Raw genomic sequence first — 27,096 nt, 5'->3', positions numbered from 1 at the left:
CTTTTTTTCTTTTCAACTATTCCGACTTTTTGCACCTAATTTTCTTCTGCGCTTTATGGCTAAATATTGTTGCCTTTCTTTTTCCAACAATTGCACGTTTTATCAAAGATCACGACTTAATTGTTTCTCGGTATTGGCTGTTTATCTAGAAAGTATCTTCAAGTACCTCTTTTTTTATTTCCTTTTTCCCCCAGCAACCCACCTCTCCCCGCATGATATGATAAATATGCGTCGAAATTCCTATTTGCTACTACCACATTGCCTCTAACCGATATAGACTATTTAGTGAGTCAGTGGTAAAAAAAAACGCGAACTTCACCATTTTCAAGTTTTCATAACTTGTCGTGATTCCTTACGTCAATGTCGTTGCTTATCAGGATCTAAAAGTGGTACAACCTACCTGCTTTTTTAGTTCTGTAGTTCCAGGGAGATCCCCTAAACTGGCGCTTGACCTTCAAACTGTATCAGTAGGACTTCCCTTTAATTTAGAAAAAACCTTCAACGGTTGTTCTTAAATTTGATAAATATAAGAATAAAAAAATAATTTTGGTTGTAATATATTATTTTAGTGTTAATATTTTACGAATTTATTGATTATTTGACATTCTGTAATTATTAATTTGATAAACTATAGCTTACATTTTACTTGAGAATCGAAGAGGTCATGTTATGAGAAATCCCAAGCACGCTCGAAATTTTTAAGGAGAAAATAACTGATGTATTTCGTAACGATATTTTCACTATTTTTCGTTAGATAACGTCATTTTAAAAGCTCTGTGCGCTTTAAAACATATCAAGATGTTGCAGTGTAATTAAATTGGTGAGTAATATCTGCCTTTAGCGTTAATGAAAGTTCTTAAAAATACCCTGGATAAATATACCAAAGCTATTAAAATAACCTTGTAAAAAATAATGTATGCATGATCAATATGTTAGGATAGAAGTTAGGCTTTGTTTTTGATTGGAACGACTAACTAATGTTACCATGTCACTTTTCACGAAGTTACAGTTTTTAGCACACTGTCATTTATTAAGACTTCATTGCAGTTTGTCATAATTGAACAGATATAATGCAGGTTAAAAATTTAGCTACTATAAACGTTATAATTTTCTTGTATACTTGCCCACATCAAATATATGCACAAATTGCCCAAACATGAATGTTATGAAAATGGGGTAGCCTAGGCCTATTGACTTAACAACCCTACTACAAAGTACAAGGGAATAATTCAGTGTTCAAATTTTGTGTAGCTGTTGTGAAGGGTCTGAATTTCCTTTGTAAAAAAAAACTGCTAAGCCTTCATCTTTGCACTTGTATACCAATTTGACCACTTTGTAAACCATTTTACGTTGCGATAATAAATCATCCCCTGACTAGCCTAGAACTTAGTAGTTACTACTAGTAGCATGGTGGGCTCATAATTGACGCACTTAAGGATTTGATCAACTATGTCTATCAAGGAAAAATCCAAATCACTCAACTGTATGTGTTTTTCATATGTGTAGTTCCTCAGAAATGTAATGATCTCAAAATATTTAAGGTTCTGTGCTTATGTACCGTACAATTGAGCAGAATTTGACCACAAAATGTCTGCCGTGTCAAGTTCTTTCATACCCCTAAATTGACACATTCGTCGATAAGCTAACTATAGTGTAGGCCTTAGTATGCATCCATTGACTTTGGATGATGTTTGCTATGCTCTCAGCCTCTAAGCTCAGACAGGTCAGGTCCCAGAGAGTAGTGGTATCATATTGAGGTCATGTTGGTTATTTTTCGGGTGTAATATTTCCAAATGCCCAAAATACGGGCAAAACTGGGGGGAGGGTGTTCACAACTTCAAAAAGGACCACAATTTGGTCAGCAAATAGCTGAAATGGTTTCAAGCTCATGAAATATGTAATTCTGCTTGACTACAAAAGGTTTTGGTGGCCTGCTGTATCGTTGCTAGTTATATTTGAAGGTGCATCAATTACGAGGGTGCGTCAATTATGAAGCCTTTACTGTACTAGTAATACTACTAGTAAGGCTTAGGACAGCCAAATTAGTATCGGTCTGGTTAGGTCTAAACTGTTTGAAGTAAGGTTAGGCTTGGCAAATGAAGTAAATTTTACCCTCTGTCTCTGGAAATGATCGGAAACGAGTTCGGAAATAATTTTTTTCACTCCGAAGGACAACCTTAAAATTTTCTTAAGAATTAGCCCTGTTGAGGATGTCAAGTTTGATTTTGACTCTTATTTCCTTCTGTCTATATGTAGACATTTCTTTTCTGGGATAAGTTTTAAAAATTTCTTCAAGTCCCAATTGAGCTTAAAACGTTTCTTCATTGAGGATGGGGGAATTACTGTACACTGAAAGACTGATCAGCCTGTACACGTACAGACAAGGTTCGGTTTACTTCCGGAGGGAACTGGACATGCGGAAGAAACTACTTTCACTGGAAATAATGAAAAATTTAACCGGAAACATAAACATTGAAGATACGTTTCTTTAAAGTTTGTCTCTGTTACAATGTTTTTCAAGCCTTAGGGATTAAAATTAAATGTTACTGTATCTTAAAATTCTATCTTTGGAAAAAAATATATCTTTCACAGTTTTTAATCTATACCAATCAAGAAGGTCATCATTCTTTGCTTTAATAAAACATCTTATAAAACCCATTTTTGGGGCAAGATTTTGCTTCCCTCCCCTTAAGTTGATAGGCAACCTAAACATTGTTGTCAGTTTTCATCAAAATGTGTTTAGTGTACATGTGGTATGAATTCTTGAGAGGAACAAATAATGGTTTTGGGCATGCAAAGACTGGCAACACATGTCTTGTACCTTTCAGAAACTTTGAACATAATATATACAGTGTGTTACTAAGAGTTTTTGCAAACTAAACGGAGATGCAACTTTAAAGGCCATTTACACAAGACTGCTTTCCCCTCCCCTTTCTACCCCAACCCAACTCATTGCCTTCCCTTATTCCCCTCCACAATCAGTCAGTTTGGACAATTTCCTAATAGTATTACAGCCTGTACTGCCCTCCTATGTTCTGTGCTTCAAAGCATTATAATTATGACTAACAATACAAACAATTGATTCATGATAGATATGTCTGATGATATTCATACTGGCAATACAAGTGCTTTCAAGCGGGGCAAGATAGTTCAGTATAGAAAAATTGTCTCAATTGGGTGCCACGATTTAAATAATTCTCAAAGGAATGTGAAAGTCTTAAAACAATATTTCAGACCCAGAGAACCTACAATAAAACAGAACTGGACCAGCTGTAGTGAATTAATCAAGGTCATACAACATTCACTGCATTGAAAAATCCATGTTTGTTTAAAGGCATGGAAGACTCGCCCCAAACCGTGTGCGGCCATCTGAAAAATTTTACTTTCTGTTGCTTGCAAGTGACGTTTTGTTCGTGTCGCAACAAAATGCAGACAGTATTGAAACGTGATACCTTAATTGTTATCTTAAGCTGGACCTGAGATGTTCATCGCTGTATCGTTTATACTGTGCTGTGGGTATTGACCGCAGCTGTATGTACTGACTGTACACTAGTGTCTAATTACAGACGGTAGCAAGCTTTGTGTGTATTTTCTGGGATCGATGGTGGTGGTTAACACTCTGTTACACCTCATTCGAAACTAGGTCAAATTACCGGCATTAGATATTTCTTTTTGCGTAAGTCTTCACACTCTTTAAGAAGAAGATCTCTTTATCTCTTGGCTGTAAAAGCAAGGAAGTTGTAGCCAGTAGCTCTATAGATGCTCCAAGGCGTTTATTAGCTGATTTATTGACAGTTGTATCTGTGCTCTCAGTTACTCTGTGCCTCAGATTTCTGTTTAGATCCTTAGAATTTACATTAATCAGTTAGTACACAAAACACTTTTTTTACACAGTAATTTCCCACTTATTTGAGTTTTTCCCTGCAAACAGAGAAGAGTAACTGGTGGAATTGGATGTTACAAAATTTGGGTTGAAAACAATTAAAATACAATTTTTTGGGTGATAACATATAAAAGGCAGTCTATTTGTTGACTGGCTGTCATAGTTATGTTTTAGCATTCACCATAGCATTTTCCTATGATTGACACATGAGGGTACTGTACAGTTCTATGCAGATGTTCAGGTTTTTCTCAGGATTTACCGTACATAGCTTCTCTCGTAGCTGTATCTTATTGGTCCAACCCGATCAGATCTCACTCGAAGCTTGGCCTTGTCACGCTCAAAGTATAGAACTGTTGCTATCTGCAGTGCCTACTGTACCTTTACAAAAGAGTCAGTGAGGAAACTGTTGGACTGTAGTGCAGTATGAGATTTAGACTTATTCCCTTAAAGTATAGATTATAATAGCCTACTGTACAGCCTATAAATTATGATCAAGTGTCCAAAGAAGTCAACAGTTTGGTGTTTACACTTCCATTTATAATACTTGCAGTGTGTAGACATATGTATGGTATATTCTTGAACTTAGAAACAACTGTAGTACTGTACACATTGCAAAAGGAACTTATTTGAACGCCTCTGTTTTACTGTTTAAAGATACCAGTTTATATGTTTCAAAGTGGTCCAATTTTTGGTTTATCTCCCTATTTTAAGAAGATTCTGATAGGATGGAAATGTCAGGCCGACCACAGTAACTTACACTATATAAGTAATTAAAGAGGAGAATGAGAGAGACCTTTGTGCTGTCTGACAAGGTGGCATTAATCTTCTTGGACTATCTGACTTTCTAATGTTTATGTCATAAATATGGTTCAATACATTTTGCATTTTCTGGAAGCCTCAAGTTGACACCTTCAACCAAGTCACCTTTGTTCACAGTACAATACAGTAGCTCAGCAATATACTATGTACTGTGCATTAGACAAATCCAGATTTGTAGTGTGTTGCGCATTAGGTTCGAGTATGAAACTATCCATTGTACGAACGGAAGGATTATTCTATGTTTCAGGTTCTCTTTCAAACTCATTAAAGTTCAGGAGATCTTGACAAAATGTCATATTAACAATGTACAAAAGTGTATCGTTTTGTGTGTACCACTTGCATGTACAGTAGCAGCCTACATGTGATTTATTGTAAATTATGTCTCTCATGTACAGTGTTGCATGTGACAATATATACTATATCCATGTCAGTTGGTCCTAGTGCTTACTGTACAGTATGCTATAGCCTGCAGTTTAATGTGCTTGAAATAACCTGGGCACAGTATTCATTTAATGATACCATTTAGTGTTCAAATTTTGTACGTGTAGCAGTTTTGAAATGCTCTGAATTTTGTCTCAAGATTGTGAAAGTTATACTACAGTTCCCTAGTACTGTATGTATCAAAACTGCTAAACGTCTGTGGAATTGTATGTAGCAATTTGACCATTTTTGTATGTCATTTTGCAGTGCGGTACTACCAGATACATGATTCCCTGCCATCACCAATTGCATTGCACTTCAAGAGTTATTGTATCTCTCCCCTTGCTGCCCCCATTTATGTGTATATAGTATGCTGATATGCTGGCCGCCTTACTGTTCATGGCCATACTTTATGTATATTTATATGTAGTCTTGTAGACACAGTAGTGATACCCTTATCAGTGGTAACATCTAGACACACATGTACTCCTTTCTAGTTCATTTCAAGCACTTAACTTTTAGACTGAATCTCTAAACAAGCTTCCTGAGTGTTTTCTCTAATATTGTGCTAATTAATGAACTTTTGTTGCCAATTGAGATTTCTATTGTTACAGTATACAGTAATTTAGGGTCACAAGAAAAATTACTTTACCTCATTAAAACTGTAAATGCTACTTGCTTCAAACATTTCCAAAAGCCCTACAGCACAGAATGAAATGCCATTACATTGGTTAGTAAACAAATGTACTGGACTGTACAGTAACGCATCATTTTCAACAGCTGCATTGCAACTAGATTTCAGTCGAATTGAAAGAAAATGTGAAATTTTCAATGTCATTGATATGTTTGATTGTGTTTCACAGTTTGAATGCAGTCAATCAATACATGTGAATATTTTCCCCCCTTGTTTTACTGAAGGTGCACGGTATTGTAGTGTTAACTGGGCAGACACTGTCGTTGTAAACTTGGCAGGACTTCCAGTCAGTTTTTATAATGTACATATAGTGCTGCATGGGACAACTGCTTTGAAATAGTGTCACATATTGTGAACCGTGATGTATTCAACTACAGTGCAGTGTATGGTTTTGGTGTGTTACAGTACAATGTATGGTTTTGGTGTGTTACAGTACAATGTATGGAGTTGTTGTGTTGCAGTACAGTGTATGGTGGTTTTGGTGTGTTACAGTACAGTGTATGGTTTTGGTGTGTTACAGTACAATGTATGGTTTTGGTGTGTGACAGTACAATGTATGGTTTTGGTGTGTTGCAGTACAGTGTATGGTGGTTTTGGTGTGTTGCAGATATCAAGCTACGTGAACTTTTCCAAACTACTGTACTCCTTTCTTTTTCTAAAAAGTTTTTTTAATATTATTGTTAAATTATCATTTTGAACAAGCAGGTTTAAGCCTAGGTGTAGACGTACTGTAAACGGTTCCTGTTTCAGTTTATCCATTGATTAATTTGGGCAATATCTCTAATGAGATTTAAACTTTGGAACATCTTTCACTTCCCCAAAAGATGATGAATTTGCAATGCGAAATGGTCAAATTGTTAAAAGATGCTTACTGAACAGTATATATAGCAGTTTTGTACACAGGGACCAACATATTTCATTGTCTCAGAGGACTCATTCAGAAACTTGAAACCTGCTACACAAAATTTTGAACATTAATCTCTTCCTCGGCATATTTTATGTACCCTGGAAGCAATTTGAGTATACTTGTTTGAATGTACAGTACTTGTGACTCCTCAGACTCTGAATTACAGTATAAACAGGGTACAGGTTTTACCAAATTATGTTAAAACATATATCCTGTCTAATATATATACTTTTATATAGCCAAGATGAAAAATGATTTCAGGCTTACTGTGTAGTTTAGTGTACAGTATATATATGATCACTATGTTGGAGATCATTGGTTAAAAAAAAGGAGAGCTTGCAATTAAAACCTGTGGGAATTTTGTTACATTTTTTTTTTTATATATATATATATATACAGTATATAAAGTAAATTAAAAACTGCTATGCATTGAATTGAATGTTTGTAAGGTAGCAATTTGGCCTTAGTTCTTATTACACGGTCATTAGACATGTATTTGGCTAGGTTCATGATTACATTACCCATTTTCACGTACAGTAATTAGTGTTGTTTTCCTTTACCTGTGCAGGTTCACAGAGAGGACAAGTTGTTGACGGAAGGATATATCCCAGCAATCAGAGGAAACCAGCTCCACATTTAGATTGCGTTTAATCAGAGGAGGTCTACATCTGACAAGTTTCATTATCACTGAAATTTCTTTAGTTGTGCGAAATACGAGGACAATGGAATACAGGTGATAGAGAAGAAAATAAGCCAAGAATAAGTGTGAAAATTTCAGTATGTATAGATTAAATGCTTGGTCAGCACATAACTTATAATATTGTTCCACGCATCAGGAGGTGTTGAATGCAGTTTAACTCGTAGTACTATTGCATCTCGCCTATATCAGAATAAATGAAATTTATCGACATTTAACATAGCAAAGGGGAAGAAATAAAACAAAACAAAGATGTTTGAGAGAAGGATGAAGAGTTGAAGAAGCCTGATTGTTAGTAAAACTAGTTAAAGCCCCCGTGAAAGTGAGGTTCAATGTATACATTCTATGCTAGTGTTGATGAAGGTTGTCGTCAGTTCATGAGGTAACAAGTAGCAACCAGTTTTGCGTCAGTAATAAATACCAATGTTTTGAGAACGAACACCCCAGAGAACAGGGCAAAATGTGACAGATTTTGAAGGGGGAAAAGTGAAGAAAAGAAAAATTTTGCTTTGGTCGAAGAGAGGGATTTTGCTCCACCGAATCTATCTGCGAGAAAGCTCTTCGAACATTTTTGGTCTTCAGTTAAAATTCCAGAAGAAAATGGCAAGATAGGTACGACATTCCAGCCACAGTAAACCTCCGAATCGTTAAGTGCAATCGGCTGTAGTGCAAAGGAAAGATCACCCCCTCCTGATTTTGGAAGAGACTTCTCTTCTTTTTTTTCTCTGCCGTTTATGTATGCCCGCTGATTGGAGAGAAAATCAGCAAGCAATTACGCCCAGAAGCGCTAAGGTAAGTAACACTAAGTGTATGGAAAATGGATTGAGTTTGAAAATTGACTACCAGCAAGGCTGGTTGGAGTCATGCAACAAGGAGAGAGAGGACAATAGACAACTTAGGGAGGATGGTTAGGTTTCAGTTATATAAGTCACAGCATCCATCACCTTGAAATTTTATAATTTTATCCTGTAACTCAGTCTCACAGAGGACTTTGTGAAGTGTGACAGTCTATGATACTTGGAAGACCTTGAATCATGTGACAGTCTGTAATACTTGGAGGACAGTCACGTGATAGTCTCAGTCTCACAGCTCTTTTACGCTGTATTCGAAACTACCTCCTCGAATGAAATTTACTTTTGGGGTTTCCTCTAAACAATGTTACTCCTGGTCAAACGTCACAGATATCACTAAAAATGACATCAATTGCAGTTGATCGACTCGAGCCTACCTCGTGGATGTTTTCCACCAAGCGGATGTTTAACGACGGAGTGATTTACAAATTGGATTGCGTGGGGGGTTGTACAGTTGTATACAGTAAATGAACATGCCATTATTCATATCAGAGTTGGTCCCACACAAAAACAAGCAGTTTGGAAAAACTTATAGTCAGAATCTGACAACTTATCAACTTACATGTTACCTTTGTATCAAGACTTATTTTGTTTAAACTTATTCCTTTTCTTGACATTTATTTATCGTCATTTTTCTATTTTTTTTTTTCAGGGGCACTATGAGTGCAGCCCTTTAGCAAATGGTACCGGCTGCAATGGCCAAACAACCGGAACATGATTTTGCACCATCCTGGCTGAAAATACCACACAGTAATCAGGTGAGTCCGGGGAATGATTTATCCGGTATCGCATTGTAAAGTGCCATGCAAAATATGGTCAAATGGCTGTACAAGCCGGTTTTGACGGTTTTTGAATGTACAGGAACCATCACTGTATGTCTTCAGAGACTATATCCAGGGCCTTCAAAATTGCTATGTACACACACAAAAAATTGAACACTAAAGTATTCCTAGGAGTCAGAACCTGCTTTTGTAATTTTCTTTCATTCATATCTGGTTTTATTTAGGATTGGAAGTGACAGGCGTGACAGATCAGTTTGTGGAAGTTAACTACCAGTTGACTTAATGAAATATTCTCAAGCAGCTCTTGTCAGTTGATTCATGATTTGAAGAATTTTTTTTTGAGTTTTGAGTTTTGTGTGTGATTAATAGTGATAAAGAAAAGTCTCTGAGAGGCAAAATGTTAAGAACCACCAGGAGTCATCAAATACTTCATTTACTTGGGATAACCTTTTATTAATTCAGAATATAGTACAACCCAATTTCTGGTCTGTGATGTACAGTACTTAAAGTTAAAAAAGTTGAGGGTTTACTGTGAGGCCAAGGGCCACCCCACACGACTTTACACCTAGTTGTTTGGTAACTTGTCACACCCACACCACCAAAGTGTGCAGAATTTTCAAATTTATGATCCCTCCCAGTATCTACCTGTCTCTTAAGGGAAGTCCCATAGGATGCAGCCACAAACCGGCGCAGACAACTATATTTACCAGTTACTTCGCAAGTCCCCATAATTTATACAACTGGGTGATGAGAGGCAATGGAGATAAAGTGCCTTGATCTGGAGAGGAATTGAAACTGTAAACCTTAGATTACAAGTCCACTGCCTTGACCACTTGACCACAACACTCTCAATGCTCTTGTCATGGTAAATGTTCTTCAGAAACCTTCCTGTCCTTTGTATAATCCTTTTGCTGCAGTTGTACTCTGACTTTAAGGCATCAAAAATATTCTCATATTCCTCAACAGAGGATTTTCTTCTTCCCCATACTACTATCACCCCCCCTCCCCCCTTCCGTTTTCCACTTTCTGTAAAGTACAGCATATCACACTAGAGTTCGGAGATACATGTGTAGATACCTTAGCTAGAATATACCTCCCTTGTCCTTTGCATATAAAATGTGTGAAAAACATCTTTTGCAATGTTTTTTTTTTCCCCTCTTCAGATTACCCACCAATCTAGTGGCGATCATCGATTATCTGGCGGCAAGCATCAGTATCATTCAGATTCACGGTCCCGTCAAGTGCCCCTCTACCCTAACCATGGCTACTCAAGACAGTTTCATCGTGGAGGGAGTGCAACACATGTCAATGATGGTACCAGTTTTATTTTGCTTCAAACTGATGCTTTGCATACTCTTCCTACAGCAGTACTCACTCACCGACCAAAATTAAATTCAGGTCACAGAGTTGGTCAATATTTGCCTAACTTTTGGCTTTTATAGTCTTGAAATTGAAAACATTGACTCAGCGTGCTTTTATGAGGTGTGTAACAGAGTGGCTAGATATTGAAAGCCTGGCACAGTAACTTGCAGAACTTTAAATTGTTAGCTCTTCCTGAAGCCAAACCATGCCATGCAGTCTGACCAAATCTAGTGCTCTTTTGGGTTTAACCTAGGCAACTGTAACCTGTATAAAAATGATCATGTTTGCTCTTCCTATGTGTGTTTGTCTCAAACCTTCTATCTTTGCCCGGATGGTGGGAGGGACGTTGTTTAGATTACCAAGTTGGAGTGTTGTCTCACCTTTCTCGTTTCCTATACAAAATATGAGTGATATGATCATTAGAATTGAAGAAGAAACTGTATAACTAACATATATTGTGTTCTGAGAGGCGAAGCAGTGTTTTTGGTCGTCCCTTGACAAAATTTATGTCCGAAACAAATGACCATGGTGCGTGATATGCATTGAATCAGTCAATAAAGCACTTGTGCAGAATTTTGGATGGAGAATTTCTAACTTAGCTTCTAGGCTATGAGTAAATGCATAACCGTCAATGTTGTGTGTCGCATTCGCAGGGGACAACATTTTTATGCTAATCACTGTTAATATATATTTATAGAATTCCCAGGGGACAAAATTTTGATACTAATCACTGTTAATATTGGTTCCTTTCAATATTTTCCTCTCATCAGAAAGGAGAATGTACCCAAACAGACAGCATTCAGCTGATGATCTGATGTCTATGACAGATGGACTCTCCCTGAACCATAACTCATCTGGCATGTTCTCGCCCCCCCCACCTCATGGGTTCTCAACAGAGACCTTCTTCCCCAATCCCAACCAGTATCGTGGTAGGTTTGGTCCTGGCACCAGAGAGGGAATGCCCCGTGGGCGGGAGGAAGGCTACAACGGGAGGAGCCAGTCTCGCGGGGTCCGTCATCACAGTGGAGGGCGCCAGAGGTACCCATCAGGGTGAGTATTCCGACTTGAAGCTAGCGACCGAAGAAGGCCATAGGGTTACATCCTTTGAACCGTCAGCCCATTTATATTTGATGACGTTGAAAATTGAAATGACAAAGAAAGTCCATTATTTCTTGTCCATCTTCTCGTCATCTCATTAGCACCGATCTGTTTTAGTTTAGTCTATTATACTTATTCTCCATGTTTATTGAGTCACGTGACAGTCCAAAATACTTGGAGGACTTTGTGTCACGTGACAGTCTATAATACTTGGAGGACTTTGAGTCACATGACAGTCTATAATACTTGGAGGACCTTGGGTCGTATGACAGTCTATGATACTTGGAGGACAGAGTCACAGGATAGTCTGTAATATTTGGAGGACTATGTATCACGTGACAGTCTATAATACTTGGAGGACTTTGAGTCACATGACAGTCAATAACACTTGGAGGACTTTGAGTCACGTGACAGTCTGTAACACTTGGAGGACTTTGAGTCACGTGACAGTCTGTAATACTTTGAGGACTTTGTGTCACAAGACAGTCTAAAATACTTTGAGGACTTTGTGTCACGTGACAGTCTGTAATACTTAGATGACTTTGTGTCACGTGACAGTCTGTAATACTTGGAGGACTTTGTGTGATTGTGTCACATGTGAGTCTAAAATACTTGGAGGACTTTGTGTCACATGACAGTCTAAAATACTTGGAGGACTTTGTGTCACGTGACAGTCTAAAATACTTGGAGGACTTTGTGTCACGTGAAAGATCATACTATGCTTATTATTGTATTCATCTCAGATTGCAACTATACCTCACTCGTCCAGCATGGTAAGCCCTTTTTTGACGTTCATGAAACGAAACAGGATTGCACAGCCCTTTCTGTTCATGTTGCATTGACGCCCGATCCCACTTGTCCCTCTGTCCTTAATCCCGAGTGAGATCGCCTCAGAGGACACTTTCCCATATGAAATATCCACAGTTGTAACTTTTTGTCTCTCCAGGAACTCCCACACAGGTTCTAAGGAGCGCTCCAATCATGCAGACCATCGGAAGGATGGCTTCTATCCTCGCACTTCCCATTCAGAGGACAGAAGCAAGAGCTCTGATCGAGCTGGGTTACGACTCAGTAAGGAAGCTGGGGCGGCTGGGGATAGGGTGAAGGATGCCGGAGGAGAGAAAGATTCAAGTGCCTTATCAAGTCAGGACTTTGTGAGTTTCTATGTTTTTTTGTCAAGGTTGCAGTTCTTCTTCTTTTCTGATTTTCTTTTGTGGTGAGGAGGGAGGGTTTGGCATGAATGGTTTCTTTAATGAGCCGATATGGGTGAAACTTTCCAATGAAAACGTTCCCTAAAAAATGGAAGCTGAGAGATGCTCTATATATTTGATTCACATGAAGAGGTGATCGACTTCTAGTTTTTTACTATCGGTAGAATAGCTTCTTTTCCAACCTCCTCGTAAGCTGAGCATGAGCTGAGAATTCAGTCAGTCTTGATATCATGTGAACCAGGGCGACCATGACTTGTTAGGAAGAGTGCATCTTTGTTAAACTGTGTCATGATTTATTCCAGTACCCGAGACCATATCAGAAATAGTACAATAAGAAAGAAGTTTTTGTTTGGGTTGGGGTGGGGGGGATTGTTAATTCCATCAGTTTTGGTTGTGCTGGTTACCCTACCTTTAAACATACCAAACAAAGAAGCATGGTTGCAGATCGGGTTAACCGTGTGTTTTGCTACTGTTGTAGGGACTTTCCCTTGTATTTGATACTGTGGTAGGGACTTTCCCTTGTATTTGATATAGTTGTAGTGACTTTCACTCGTATTGATTCACATCCATCACTGTTACACCCTCCCCCCTTTATTTGTCGTGCAGCCTTCGTTATCTGGAGATAAAGATGAGAAGAAGGAAACAGCGAAGCCTCCTCAACCAGCCGGTGCATGGGGTGAGTCTTTGAGAACGATTGCAAAAATATATGTATATGTTTGTATGTATGTATATTAGATCCTTCTGTAAGCAGGAACTCGCGAAGAAGCCTCATTGGCTTATCAAAGCTGCAAGCTGACCAAAGTCAGTCTCTTACATTCATATTTAACGTCCATGATTATGAATTGTTAATTGTCAACAACTCTGTAACTGGACAACATACATTAATCTGGGAGTGACTCGAACCGGGTACCTTATGATTGAAAGGCACCAGCGTTAACCACTGAGCTAACACTCCACATATGTAGCAAGATGTCCGTCCCTCCTCCCTTCCTCCGACTGAATTCTTTGTTTTGGTTCCAGTTAATGTTTTATCGGGTGTTGTTACGGTCTAATGACATCCAAAATGGGCAAATGCAAAAATCTACAGTAGATTACAGCATGTTATTTGCTTCATTTTATGAGGAACAATGTTAATAAAATTGCCTTATTCATAAACACTGATTTTGTTCCCTGGTTGTCTGTTAAACGTTTTATCTGTTAATGCATGAGTGATGCAGAGATAAAAGGGAAACTATAATTGTGACAGGTGCAGTATTTCAACAAAAAGCATGATATGCGTGTCCTTTGACCATGACTTTATTACTCTAAATCGAAACAAGAAATGGACTGAAGAGAGGCTTATGTGCAACAGGGATAGTTTATTGGTAACATTTTTATCTTGCAGTTTTGGAAGCCCTGAATTTTGTCCATAGGTTAGGCATAGTCTTATGTTAGTTATAGAATACTAAGATTCCTGTGTGCAAAGACTGCTATACATCTTTGCAATTGTATAGTAATTTGACCATTTTGTGCAGCATTCTGCAATGTGCTACCAGATCAGTTATTCACTATCTGGTATGTATGGATGTAAAGTTGACCATTCATAGCAAGCATGAGGGCAATTCTTTGGGTCTGTATAGCTACTTTGTGTTAGTGACTTCACTTTCAAATTGAAGAGATGGCTGACATTGACAAGAGAGGTAGACTGCTATTGAAAAAAAAGTTTGTTTTGGTGGGGTTTTTTTCTCCAGGTAACTTGCATTTGTGTGATCTAGAGCCTGTTGTTGAACATTAGTACTGTGTTAACAGAGCTCACACACTCAGCTGTTCTATTTTCACATCGAGATGGCCCAATTGTTACGCTTTATCTTCACATTTCCTATTCAAACAATGTGGGGAACTTTTGTAAATAGCATGTGAAATAACATGTTGCCCTTTCATAAGATATCTCTAGCTACTTTTGCAAACTTTAATTGTAACAATAGCGGACTAAAACCATAACTGTGTACCTTTCGTCTCTGAATCTCAACAGACAACAGACCGGGAACCCCAAAGTATACCACAGTTGGCGGGAAGCCCTACAAGTTCATACAAAAGACCACACATAAAGATCCCAAGGAGAGTGGAACCCCAAAGGCATCGATTTTGTCAGCTCGTTCTACCTCTACTTCCAGTACTGGAGCCCCCCCGCCCTCCTCATCCTCCTCTTCCACCCGGGGTATCATCTCCGTAAAGAGCATCAACACTGGACTAAAGTTGACCGCAAAGGTAGTGAACACAAAGGTAATAAAGAAAAGAAGAATCAGATAGTCCATTTTTTTTTATCTACAACACTTTCTGGTAACAGCAGAGTTTTGCATGTCTATATTTACAGTGTTATCATGCAGGAAAGGGTGGGAGTGTTAACAGAATAAAACAACATCTATGTATTCGTGAATGTAATCTCAAAATGATGGCAGCATGAAGCAAAAGTGGAGGTGGAGAAGTAAAATGCCGAAATACAGCGATCTTAGCTGTTCTCCAGACATGATAACTGCTTTAGCGAGGTCTCCGACAAGTCTGCCACAAATATGAATATATATACATATATATATATAATGTGACTTCTTCTGCAAAGTTTTGCAGATGGAGTTTGACTAATGTGTTTCTGTGTTGTTTTTTTGTACTTCCTGTATGATAGCTTTTAATTTTTTAAATCTTATTTTTTTATCACATTAAAATATAGTGAAAGAGCAATGTTTTATTACTACTGTAAGTACGTTGAAATTGGTCATCTTTTACCATGCAAACTCAACACGGTTTTTGTTCATGGTACATCAACAATCTGTCTTGCATGCAGGTCACTCCACGGAATCTTGTTACCAAGGAGACCACAATTTCCAAGGACAAGCCAGGTGTTGTAACCAACAGCAATGGTAACAGTAGCAATCCCCCAGCGGTTCTTGTGGATGTAAGTATAACAAAACAAGCCTCAGCTTTAACAGAGACTTGTTACCTGGCATGATGATTGAGTCAGGCTCAAGTCTGGGGGGTAGGGGGTGGGGCATCAGGGGGAAGGCCCACCACTGTAGTCAATTTAAAATTCTACATGAGACATAGTCAGAATTGTTCACATGTAAACCTTATATTTTGCAGGCTTGTTGCATATGACAGTTCTGTTTGATTCAGGATAGGCTCGTTAGGTGGCTTCATTCATGGTTTGGTGGCATGCATCATTTACTCAGTGGTAGATCATGAAATTCCATAATAAGATGTCTAATTTTGACCAACCATGCGTGCATGTGATGGGTTGGGGGGGGGGGTCATCTAACTTTCACGGTCATAGTTTTAAAATATTATTTACACCGATATCAGTTGTCGTCATAGCCATTTCTTTCATCAATATTGGTTAATATCAGTTATGCCGATGTAACTACTTTTAGGTACACTGTAATAAAACTGGACTGTTGAAGTGATCAATCAGCAACTAAAACATACTGTTAAAGCTGTGTTGAAAATTCCAGGACATTTTCATGGGAACTGTTTGATTGACATCGTAAATAGTTGAAATAGTTATTATTTTAGGAAAACTGCTCCCACTGTTTGGTAAGTTGTAAGCATCACATCAAGGCTGCGGTGGTCTTCTATTGCAATCTTTTATATTGGTTGTGTGATGTAAGACACTATGATATTTTGATTTAGCAAGGCAGATACAGTAAGGGTACTTTTGGGCACCAGTTCCGATATTTTGTGTGCTGTTTATTTATTTATTTTTTTGCAGCCTCCACCAGCCAAACCTCCATTGTTAACACTGTCTCAGCCGGTGGATGTTCCGTCTTCTCGGCTCACCCCCGGGAGTAGGGTGAAGAAAGTTCCAAAGAACAACTTTCTTCTGGGATTGCGCAACTCAAACGCAACTGAAAACGGTGGTTATGAGAACGAAGATTACAACTTCAATCGTGCTTCCAGTCTCAACCACGACATGGCGGAGAACGAGAAAAACTTGGTGAGTATGAAAACTCACAAGTTGGATCTCAGATTGACATAAGTCGCTCTTAGACTGATTAATTTTTTTACCAAAATGTTATTGAACACTGGGTCTTGGACTTAGTTGTAATGTTGAATTTGAAAGTTACGTAGACCACCCTAAGCCCATGTATCTTTTTTTTGAAGTACCTGGACTGACAGCATTGACTGAACATGGTAATATCATCCCTAACCGCCCCCCCCTCCTCCAGCAATGAATCCCCCCTTCAATTCTTCCCTAACCACCCCACCCCCCCTCTCCTCCAGCAATGAGTCCTCCCTTCTTTTTTTCTTCCTTTCTTTTAGTTAGTATTGGCACCTACTGAGGGGTAATTTTATTAATACCTGTTCTACTTTTCACAGCATGACAGCAGCATAAACTCTGTTGAAATCACCACATCATTGGAGAATGGCTACTTGGATGCCGATGCGAGCTGGGACGACACCAGCACATCAGACAATACTTCCAAGCTATCCAGTAGCCTGGAAGCAGAACAAAGGTAAAAAAAAAAAAGGGGGCATTCCCGTTTCAAATGTTGGTTCTCAGTGGTTGTTCAGAAAGCCAGTCGCAATTATCACTTTCCGTGAATCTATGCAATGAGTCCAGTCCGTTCTCGGAGATGAATATTCCAGCAACCTGTTCCGGGAAAGTCTATTGGTGGTGGTTGTTCTCAATCCAAGATGTTATGCAGTTTTACGATCAGGATCATCTGCTCTCCCTACTATACTAGGGATCGCCATAGCGATTGATATGTCCAGTGATTCTGCTGATCCCTTCAAAAAAGGACAAGTATTTTTGCAAGAGATGGAGAATAACAGCAGCCTGGATATTATATTTAGATATTATATTTATTATATTATATTTACAAATTTATATTGAGATCACTTTTCCAGTGTTGCAATGATTTTTTTCCCATGCAAAGTTCTCTATGCTCATTACCATGATCACATTTCCATGTCATAAATTCATAAGTTTAATAACCATTGTGAATTTTGCAATAGGTTGTATACATGTACGTATTGTGTGCTTCAGGATGTGTTCCACTTTGTGTTGGAAAAAAAAATATAGCCATAGCTGTGAGGTATGCTATAGGGCGCTTGACTGGTGTATGAACCCACCCACCACTAGTGATGTGTAGCTCACTTGGTAGACCACCGGACTTAGCTGTAATTCTGAGGTTTCCTGGTTCATGTTGCATGCTTTCCAATAATTTCTTTTTCAATTATACCTTGTATGAAAAACAGCTTGAGGTTCGTTACCAAAAGTTCTGACAGAAGCATGGTTTATTATGGTTTTCTGGAAAATATATTGAAAGAACCTAATTGAGGTACCAGTACCTGTGATTTACATACGTTCTGATTGTATTTAAAATCTGTCCGACCTCTTTTGAATCATTCCAAAGTGAGATTTTATTAATCTATTGTAGGTTACTGCGTGAGATGGGTTGGCACGAACACAGTGACAATGAGGATGGATATGCTCCAATCACAGAAGATGAACGACGAGAATTCAAACTAAGATCGCAGCAGGTAAGATAAATAAACTCTGGTTTATGTGGGTAGGTCTCAAAGAGACCAGGTAGATTATATTGTAGGTACGTTGGTCTTGAATAACTCTGGTGTATGTGAGTCGGTCCCACAGAGATCAGTTAGATTATAATTTAGGTACGTTGGTCTTAAAAAGACAAGAATGCAATGAAATTTGCAGCTGATTAGATTAATTAACTGTTGTGTATGTGAGTTGGTCCCACAGAGATCTGTTAGATTATAATGTAGGTACGTTGGTCTTAAAAAAGACGTTCCGTGTTGAAGTTTGTCACAATCTGGTGACACCATGAACCATTGTCAGATGTTTAAGGAAACTGAGAATGGTTTGAAATCAGGCAAAGATATCAAAGGTTGGCATTCTTAATGGTTCATTTAATCAATTGGATGATTTCTCAGCAATCTCAGCTTTTACATCGGATCGGATAAAGTGTAGAAGTTTCCGACCAGATTCGTACAGACGACTGCTATACTTAAGACAAAGCTAAAAGGTAATACTACATGGAATGGTGACATCACACTCTTTCCGTTTGTATCTCCAGCTGAAGAGGAACGGCTTAACCAAACCGGATTTGGTCAATTTACTCTCCAGCTCTCTCCCTGTTAATGCCTTGATTAATCACGTCAACGATGAGGGCCGCGACTCCGAGGACTGCTCGTCCTCGGATTCCTCAGACGATGAACACTAGCTCTTCCCTCGATAATGGAGGATGGAACTCAGTGACAAAAGACGGCACGAATGCCGGAAGTAACTTACAAAAAAAACCTGATCTCCCTCGGGAAAGGTCTATGGTGTTTGACTTGACGAGTACGACGCATGGATCACTTTGCATATATAATAATATTCCTCCCGACGATGAATCTGTGTAATAACTTTTACTTACTCCTCTGTTGTTTTCTTTTTTCGTGCTTCTTGATATTCTATTCTTCACTTCGGTATTCTTTCATTTTCAGTCCTACAAGCTTGAAACTTTTCTTTTCTTTTTTTTTTTAAACAAATAAGTAAAATAAAATCTTGTAGATTTTTGTCACAAAGTTCTGTTGAAAAAGTCGGGCATGGAGAATCACTGAACGAGTAGTAGTATTTTATTGAAACAGTTGGAATTTGGGAAATTTATCAAATGCTAGCAAGCAACCATTCTGCAGGGAAATTTGAAAAATACTTTGAAATACTATGTCAATCTAGTTTAGTAAGAAGCTGCATGATATTTTGACTGTAGCTGTTCAAATACATCATGTGGCTTCCATACAACAACCAAATTAATGAACAACGTTGTTGAAAGAAGAAAAACGTAACAGTTTTTTTGTAAGATATATATTTCACTTATCATATCAGTTGAGATATTTCATCAAAGATCTCATCTTAAAAAGAATGTCTCCAAATGTGTGAGCGTCAAAATGTTGGCAATTTCTACAAAACCAGGAGAATCATTTGAGAGGGAAAGAAGGAAGTAGGAAAAGTTACTAATAGAGTATTGTTAAAAAAAAAAATTGTTTAAAAAAAAAGGTAGAAATTTTACTCAGGTCATAAGTAGTCAAGTTTTTCATCAGCAAATTTATGAGGTCAGTTTATGGTTCGGGTCTGTTTGGACAAACTATTTGTCTTTAACAAATCTGCTGAAACTTCCCTCCCCTCTTTTTGGGTTTGTTGATTATTAAGAGTTAAGTCTCTTTTTTTTTTTTTTTTTTTTTTTTTGGGCTGTTGCTGCTTGGCTGAACTGCCAGGTCTCTTGTTGCAGCTGATAACAAATCGAGTCTACAAATATCTATCAAAACTAGTCTTTTTTCCTTTTTTTTTAAAGAAAATGTTCAAGTCATTCTTTCGTTCCTTACAAGATGAAGAAAGTTCTAGTGTGATGGTTGAGCAACTGCTCTCAGTCACCCTTGTCAAGTTTTCTTTTGTTTCATCCGAGATGGCGTCATAGAACGGGGAAATATTTTTTTTAGCCGATAACGTGCGAAAAATGCTGTCGGAAACCGCTCTCACTGGTAGCAGAAATCATCTGAATCGATTTCTACGGCTGTTGCGGTCAATTTCAAATGTTTGTGACCTGTGGTTTCCTGAAGATGAGTCGATGGTTAATTCTTTTTCTCTCTGTTTTATTATATTATATACATTCAGAAAAGTTTTTACTTTTGTTATAATCATGGGGATCACTTTGACGTACAACGATGCATGTGGTGGTACGTGCTTGTAAAAGGAAAAGTTGGGAAGCGGTAGTTTGCCGGAAAAATCCGCAAAGAAATGTGGGCGATAAATTTCTTCCTGATAAACTTGATGTTTATTCACCATAATGTTTACTTGAGTTGCACAATCTACATTAACTGTGAAAGTAAATGTATAATTCAGCTGGATTATAAACAATACATGTAGAGGTGTACATCTATAGGCGATCAGGTGACGCACACCCACTAGTCTAATCCCAACAGATTAATTATGCACTCCCCTCTAGCCTAATCACTTCTACATTACTGGATATTCCCTGCAGGTCTAATCCTGACAGATGAATGAATCACACCATGCAGCCTAATCCCTAAAGATTGCTCACTCCCTGGCAGTCAAACCCTAACACAATTTTATGAAGCATGTTTTAGTAAAGGATTTTCCTTCTTAATACTCGAAAACTCCTTAATAGGTATATTTCACTGCCTGCATAAATCATGCATTTTTCAAAGCACGAACAAACTAAATGCTATTGCGTATAATAAAATTCATGAACTTTCCTGAATAATAAATGGCATTGAGAGGCCTATCAGACTAATGAGTATATCTAAAGTTTAACAGTCTGTCCCAAGATGACGACTTGAGAAAGATCCACAAAATTTGTGTAAGAATGGTTATGTTAATCATTTGGTATGGGGAACAATTCTCTCTTAAAGAATGTTCCCTTTATTTTCACATGAAATGGTAAATTTGTGTTTGTCAGCAAATTGGTGTTTTACACTTTTCTTACCCATTCTTTATTTGTCAAAATTGTGAATGACTTTTTTTTTTTGGTCTATTTGATGTGACTCTTTTGAATCTTTTCCAATATTTTTTTTTGGTTGGCAATTGGATTCCATGGGAACAATTTTGAGCCAACTTTGGTTCTTCATCTGCTGTCCGTCTACCAGAACTTCCAACTGTCTGTCTGTCAAACACTTTTGTCGATCGGAAATTGTTAGATCAATGTATCATGCAGTGTGTAGACTAATGGGAAACAGATAATATTATACAAACTGCTGAAAGCAACTTTATTTGTAGCATCTTGAAATTTTCTGTTGTGAAAGTCACTTAATTTAGAACTGCTTTAGCTGATAATATTACTTAAATTTAGGTACAGCAAAAGAGATGAAATAAAATATATATACATTTTTCCTTGAAAAGAATCAGAAATGGATATTTATAAGGACAAGAACAGTAGAATGTGTGTTTATTTCTGTGACTGTCCTATTTTCTTTTTTTTTAGAGGTTATCTGTCAGATGTTAATGAAAAGTATGTGGTATATTCTGTGCCTTTGAAAACAAAGTCAATACTAACACAGTGTCTTTTAATGTTTGGCAACACACCCCGTTGCGTTTGATAGTTGCTCCCGTTGTAAGACTTGTCATATCAGCCGTTTCGTTTCTTTGTACAGAGAATAGACTCGACAACGTCTTTGGTCGCAAAGTGTTTTTTTTTTTTTTTTTTTACGTTTGTGTGTCATGTAAAACAAGAGTTTTCACAAACAAGCCTAAAATTATACACGTTGATTGAGAATAACTGAGCGGTTCTGGTGAGAAACTAGTAGAGGTATTTATTTAATCGGTACTCTTGTCCTTTTGTCTCAAGTTTATGTTTCCTGCTTTGGCAAAAACTAAATACCGCACAGAGAGTTTGGTGGGTGCTCACGAGAATGTAGCTCTGGAAACTTAGAACTATGTATTCAGCGTTATTAACCATTGTTTTGTTGTTGCAGAGTTCGATGCACAATGTGTATCTTCAAGTGATAGTGTTTAGCCCTCAAAGAATCCATAGTTTAGGTTGTTATACATAATGGGAATCCAAGACTTTGTAGCTATGCATATGCTTGGTTTTATGCTTTGAACTTGTTTACAAATTTTGTTTCCCACTTTTTTTTTATATACTTTATTAGGTTCATAATGACGGGAGGGGTGTGGGGGGGGGGAAGCTAGCTGAACAAAACAAGACGAAAAGAGAATACTGACTGCAAAAAGGTGTCCCTTTTGTTGAAGAAAGAGATACTTAATGATAAAGAGAAAGGGTCCCTTCGAAGAGTGGTTTCGTCTTCGCGTGTTGCTTCGAAAAATTTGGTTAAAAATGAGTGGAATTTGTGTAGGTTTCGGTGCTTTCTCAGGCTCACCAGAGAGACTTAAAGAAACTGTCATGTGTCTAGATAGATTACCAAAGGTTTATGTTGCGTTATTTAAGTACAAGATGGATCACCTGCTCTTTTTGGGGGTGGTACAGTTTAATTTGAAAGTTTAATTTGGAGACTCTTTTTGTCGAGGAAGAAATATCGACAATGGTCAGTAGAAGTCTTGTTTGTGTTGGTCTGGTCAAGAGAACATCATTTGGCTTTTTGCAACTGGAAGTTAAAGTAGATTTTCTGCATTTGTGTTTCGGTCGATTAACAACGAGATTGGATGTAGATTTCCCGCATACCAGTATACCTTAGTTAGCTTTTACTAGTCCGTCTCACCTTGATTTCCCAATTGGTGACGGCAGCATTGAAGTTTTGCCGAAAGAGTTTCAGATTAGGTGTTTTGACTGATTAGTAGGCTATTAGGATGGACTCTTTAGAACAAGAAGTATTCATTAATTCTGTTCTAATTTAATGTTTGTGAGGTGAAGAAAAGCTGGGATGGTTTGTCTTAGTTTAGGCAGTCACAATCTAGTTTTAGAATTGTACTCTGTAGATTTTAACTTGACCGACAGATGCAAAAATATTGCTTCCAAAGAAAATATCCATCTTGGACTTTTGGTTCAAAAAAACGTCACTGTGATGATGTGCTAATTAAATCGTGTATAACATAGGGTGTCATATCAGTACATTGTGATTTAAGGTTTATGCAAGTGTAATGTAAATTTTTTTTTGGGGGGGGGGGGGAGACGTCCTCTGCCTACCCTTGTTCCATCTAATTACCTTACCCATGTCAAGATTATAAAATTCAGGAGTTTCACTATGTATAGGCTTTGTTAGTGTTATTTTCTGCATTTTGCTTTGTGGAAACTCTTCTTTTTTTTCTCATTTTTCTTTGAGATGAGGAGGTAACATTAAAAACCAAAGTAATAATGAAGTGTAAGGGTAAGAATAATGAGAGCTTTAAATAGGGTTTGGAAAATTTATGCTAGAGAGGGATCTCAAGGATGACGAAAGAATGTCATCAGAAAACAACCTGGATATGATAGTATAGTAATCACTGTAAATGATAGTATAGTAATCACTCTACTTTACCAACTTGCTTTAACATGGAGGAGAATCCTTAGTACATTTTTAGTGTGATTGTGATGGCTAAAAAGAACAAGACAGATGAAGTGTCTAGACTTAGAGACAACTGGCTGGCAGGCTGGCTATATCTACCTCTGAGGAGGATCTGGCTAACATCATGCCACAACCTTGACAATGTTGTGATAAGAAGACACCTTGGCTGTGACATACTGCTAGCGGGGTGCATGGGCAGGAGATGCATTGGAGAGGGAATAGGTTTGCCTTGGAGAAGAAGAAGAACGAGTTGACACTATCCAGCTAGTACAGTGGATGGCAGTGATGATGATGGGAAAGCTCGTAGTGGCAACGAGACAACTTGGAATTCATTTTGAACATTTGATGGTAGCAGTCTGGTGTCTGTTTTTTTTTCTTCTTTTTTTAGGTTTACATTAGTACTAATTTACTGGTCATTGTCACTGCTCAGTGATATTTGTCAAGATACTGATTATCAATATTCACCATCATCATCTATCTGTCCATACTGCACCAATGGGTTGGTCCACATGGCAATCAAATTTGCAGTATAAAGCCATTTCTTTGTATATTGGTTTGTTATTAGTGTGGGGTTTTGGTTTTTTGTCCAGTACGATTACTAATCTGGACAAATCCTTTCCTTTTTTTAACGTGCTTGACCGAGTCTTGCTATTAACGTCATGCAAAATATCATCATGTGACCAACAAACCCGCATAATCGGGTTGTTTCCGACACACAGAGTGATAGTCTGTATCACTCTTGTATTACCATATCTTCACTCAGTTCACCGATGGAAGTCAATTTACCAGCCCCCCTCCCCCCCACCACCCTCTCTCTCTCTGAAGACTGAAATTTTCAACTATAAGTGCTAAGTATAAGCTGATTTATGTTACTGCTAGTTGAGAAGGGTGAGAAAGAATAAAACAGTGACGATCTTATTCTCAACCAATGGCTGCCCTGCCTACTTCCATTCTGGAATATTATATTCAGTCACGTGACATCTTATGTACCTATCATCTCAATTGTATTGTCTTGTCAAAAATTTGCCAGATGCACTAATTTTATGGTAAATGTCTGACGAAAAATCGTTCCATATCTTCTGCGTTTTTCTTCAATGTGTTAGTATTATTTATTTTTTTTTTTTACTGTTTTCTTCCTAAATTGTGCTTTCTGCTCTGGAAGGGGTCGTCTTCTTTTTTATTATTATTATTATTATGAATTTTTTTTTTTTTTGCTTGTGACTTGAGTATTCATTTAAGTATGTTAATCCTGTACCTTAACTTTATTTCAAGAGAAACAGCATGCGGTTAGTATATATGTTCGCGGTACATGGTGAGATCTGCATAGGACAAGGGGTGGGGGTTGTGGGGAGGGGTGGCGGTGGTGAGGGGAGGAAGTGAATTTATTATTAAACTGTACAGTCATTGCATGCGGCAATAGTGTGAAGTTAAGATCGCTTTTACTCAGCTAAACTGACAGCGATTTGGAAAATATTTCACTTTTATAACTTGTTGGAAGAAATTCACTTCCGGACGCTTCCTTTCAACAGAGAAATTATTGAAGAAATAAAAAAAATAAATAATGGTTTTGCACTTGAATAGTTTTTGTATTTGTCGTTATCTTTTGACTTGCTTTTTTCTCTTCCAAATCGCATGAAGGGAGGGACAGGTGGGAGTAGTTAATATCGTGCTACTCCCCCCCCCCCCTCGGGACTCCAAACGGGGCCATTTCGGGAGCCCTGTTTTTCGCGGCCAACTCGGAGCCGTTTCGGGAGCCGCCGTTTTTCGGGAGCCCCCAATTTTTTTTTTTTTTTTTAAAGCGCGCACCAGTTTTTCACACGAGGTCGTCATCGATGTTGTTATCGTTAATTATAAGTACTGCGTAAACATATATATATATATATACATATATATGTATATATTCAATTGAAATCGTAGTATATATTTATATATATAATAACGTTGATGACTTCGGAGGACGTTTCGGGCAGTGGCGTAGCTACGGGGGCGTGGGGGCGACAGCCCTCCCCCATGAAAGCTTGTCGCCCCCATTGGGATTTTGGGTGTCGAAAAAAAATTACCTGTGCGAAAAATATATCATTGGTCTGAGTGGTCTCGAATCTCCATGATGACCACTCATGAACGACCCTTCGACCGCGGACCGGCAGTAGGCTATAGTTGCTGATAAAAAACTGACGTGACATAGCGCATAGGCCGAGAAGCCATCTACAGTAGTCGCACTGTACTGAACACGCATGTTAACGACCGTCGAATTATATAATTCCTGCTCTAATAAATACAGGTGCGTAGCCAAGGGGGGGAGCCTTGAGCATATTTTTTGTACGTTTTTATGATATCGCTAGTAATTTCAAAATAGAAAATGCTTTGATGCAACTTGCAATGCCTAGGAAGTGCCATTTCCAGCGATCTGGGAGACATTTTCGGCCAAAATTTTCTAGTGCGCTTCGCGCCTGCAACTTATGGTGGCGCTACGCTTAGATAGTTTCCAATGCCGAATCGGTTCTGATAATTTGCCTACAGGCCTAGGTTCGCCCCTACCTTCGAAAATCCCTCTCTATACGCGCCTGAATAAATACTAATACAAACAGCCAACCTAGATCATGTAACCAGTGCACATTAACTGATCAAACAAGCTAGTGAGCTATACTATACCCTTATAGAAAGGTGGTTTTCAGGTACTGGAATGCCAAAGAAGATGTTAAAAGGTAAAAAAATGCTGACATCATACAGGTTTCTCACATCATTACTCGCGTCATTGCCTCGATACTCTGTTACATTTTCAATCGGGTTTTCACTTCTAGGACGTGCCCTGATGCTCTTAAAACCGCTAAAAAAAAACATATTTGCAAGACAATACTATCGCTTGTGTTACTTGCCTGAAAGCCCAGTCAATCTTTCCTTACTTTCCACTCGCAATTTGCAGATTTGTCGAAAAATGTCAATGCCGGTGTCAAGGTCACAAAAGAGATGTCCTGGTATTTCAACGTAACTTACCAGACTGTTTTTTCTTTCTATTTCACTAAACTATTTGATGACCATATCAAGACATGGGATCTCTAAATAAAGGATGGTGAGGAAACTTTACAGCAGCTTACAAGGCCTGGGAAGTGTCATTTCCAACGATCTAGGAGGCCTTTTTAGCTAAAAAAATGTTTGTACGCTGGGCGCCAACTGATGGTGGCGCTCCGTTTAGATAGCAACAAGACGTCCTCCCAGGAAATGGTCAAGCCCCCCCCCTCCCCCAGCGCCCCCCCCCCACTGAAAAAATCCTGGCTACGCTATTGGTTTCGGGAGCTTTGCTTTTGATCTGTTTGGGAGTCTTATCGAATCCCACAACCTTTTTCCAGTTTTTGATATTCCAAGACTAAATTAAATCC

At 38.2% G+C, this 27,096-nt stretch overlaps 1 protein-coding gene across 1 annotated transcript; it reads left to right on the top strand.

Annotated features, from left to right (window-relative positions):
• The first annotated feature begins 656 nt into the window (after positions 1-656).
• LOC139974464 (uncharacterized) lies at positions 657-25,297 on the top strand. Its single transcript, XM_071981642.1, has 13 exons — positions 657-820; positions 7,292-8,212; positions 8,924-9,029; positions 10,217-10,367; positions 11,186-11,465; positions 12,460-12,667; positions 13,331-13,400; positions 14,736-14,986; positions 15,543-15,653; positions 16,464-16,688; positions 17,072-17,208; positions 18,136-18,238; positions 18,796-25,297. Exons 3-13 carry the CDS (start codon positions 8,952-8,954, stop codon positions 18,940-18,942), a joined length of 1,761 nt encoding a protein of 586 aa, XP_071837743.1. The 5' UTR covers positions 657-820; positions 7,292-8,212; positions 8,924-8,951; the 3' UTR covers positions 18,943-25,297.
• Positions 25,298-27,096: the final 1,799 nt, after the last annotated feature.

Source organism: Apostichopus japonicus, chromosome 2 (genome assembly GCF_037975245.1).
Source record: "Apostichopus japonicus isolate 1M-3 chromosome 2, ASM3797524v1, whole genome shotgun sequence".
Classification (NCBI taxonomy): domain Eukaryota; kingdom Metazoa; phylum Echinodermata; class Holothuroidea; order Aspidochirotida; family Stichopodidae; genus Apostichopus; species Apostichopus japonicus.
This window is presented reverse-complemented; position numbering and strand designations above follow the sequence as displayed.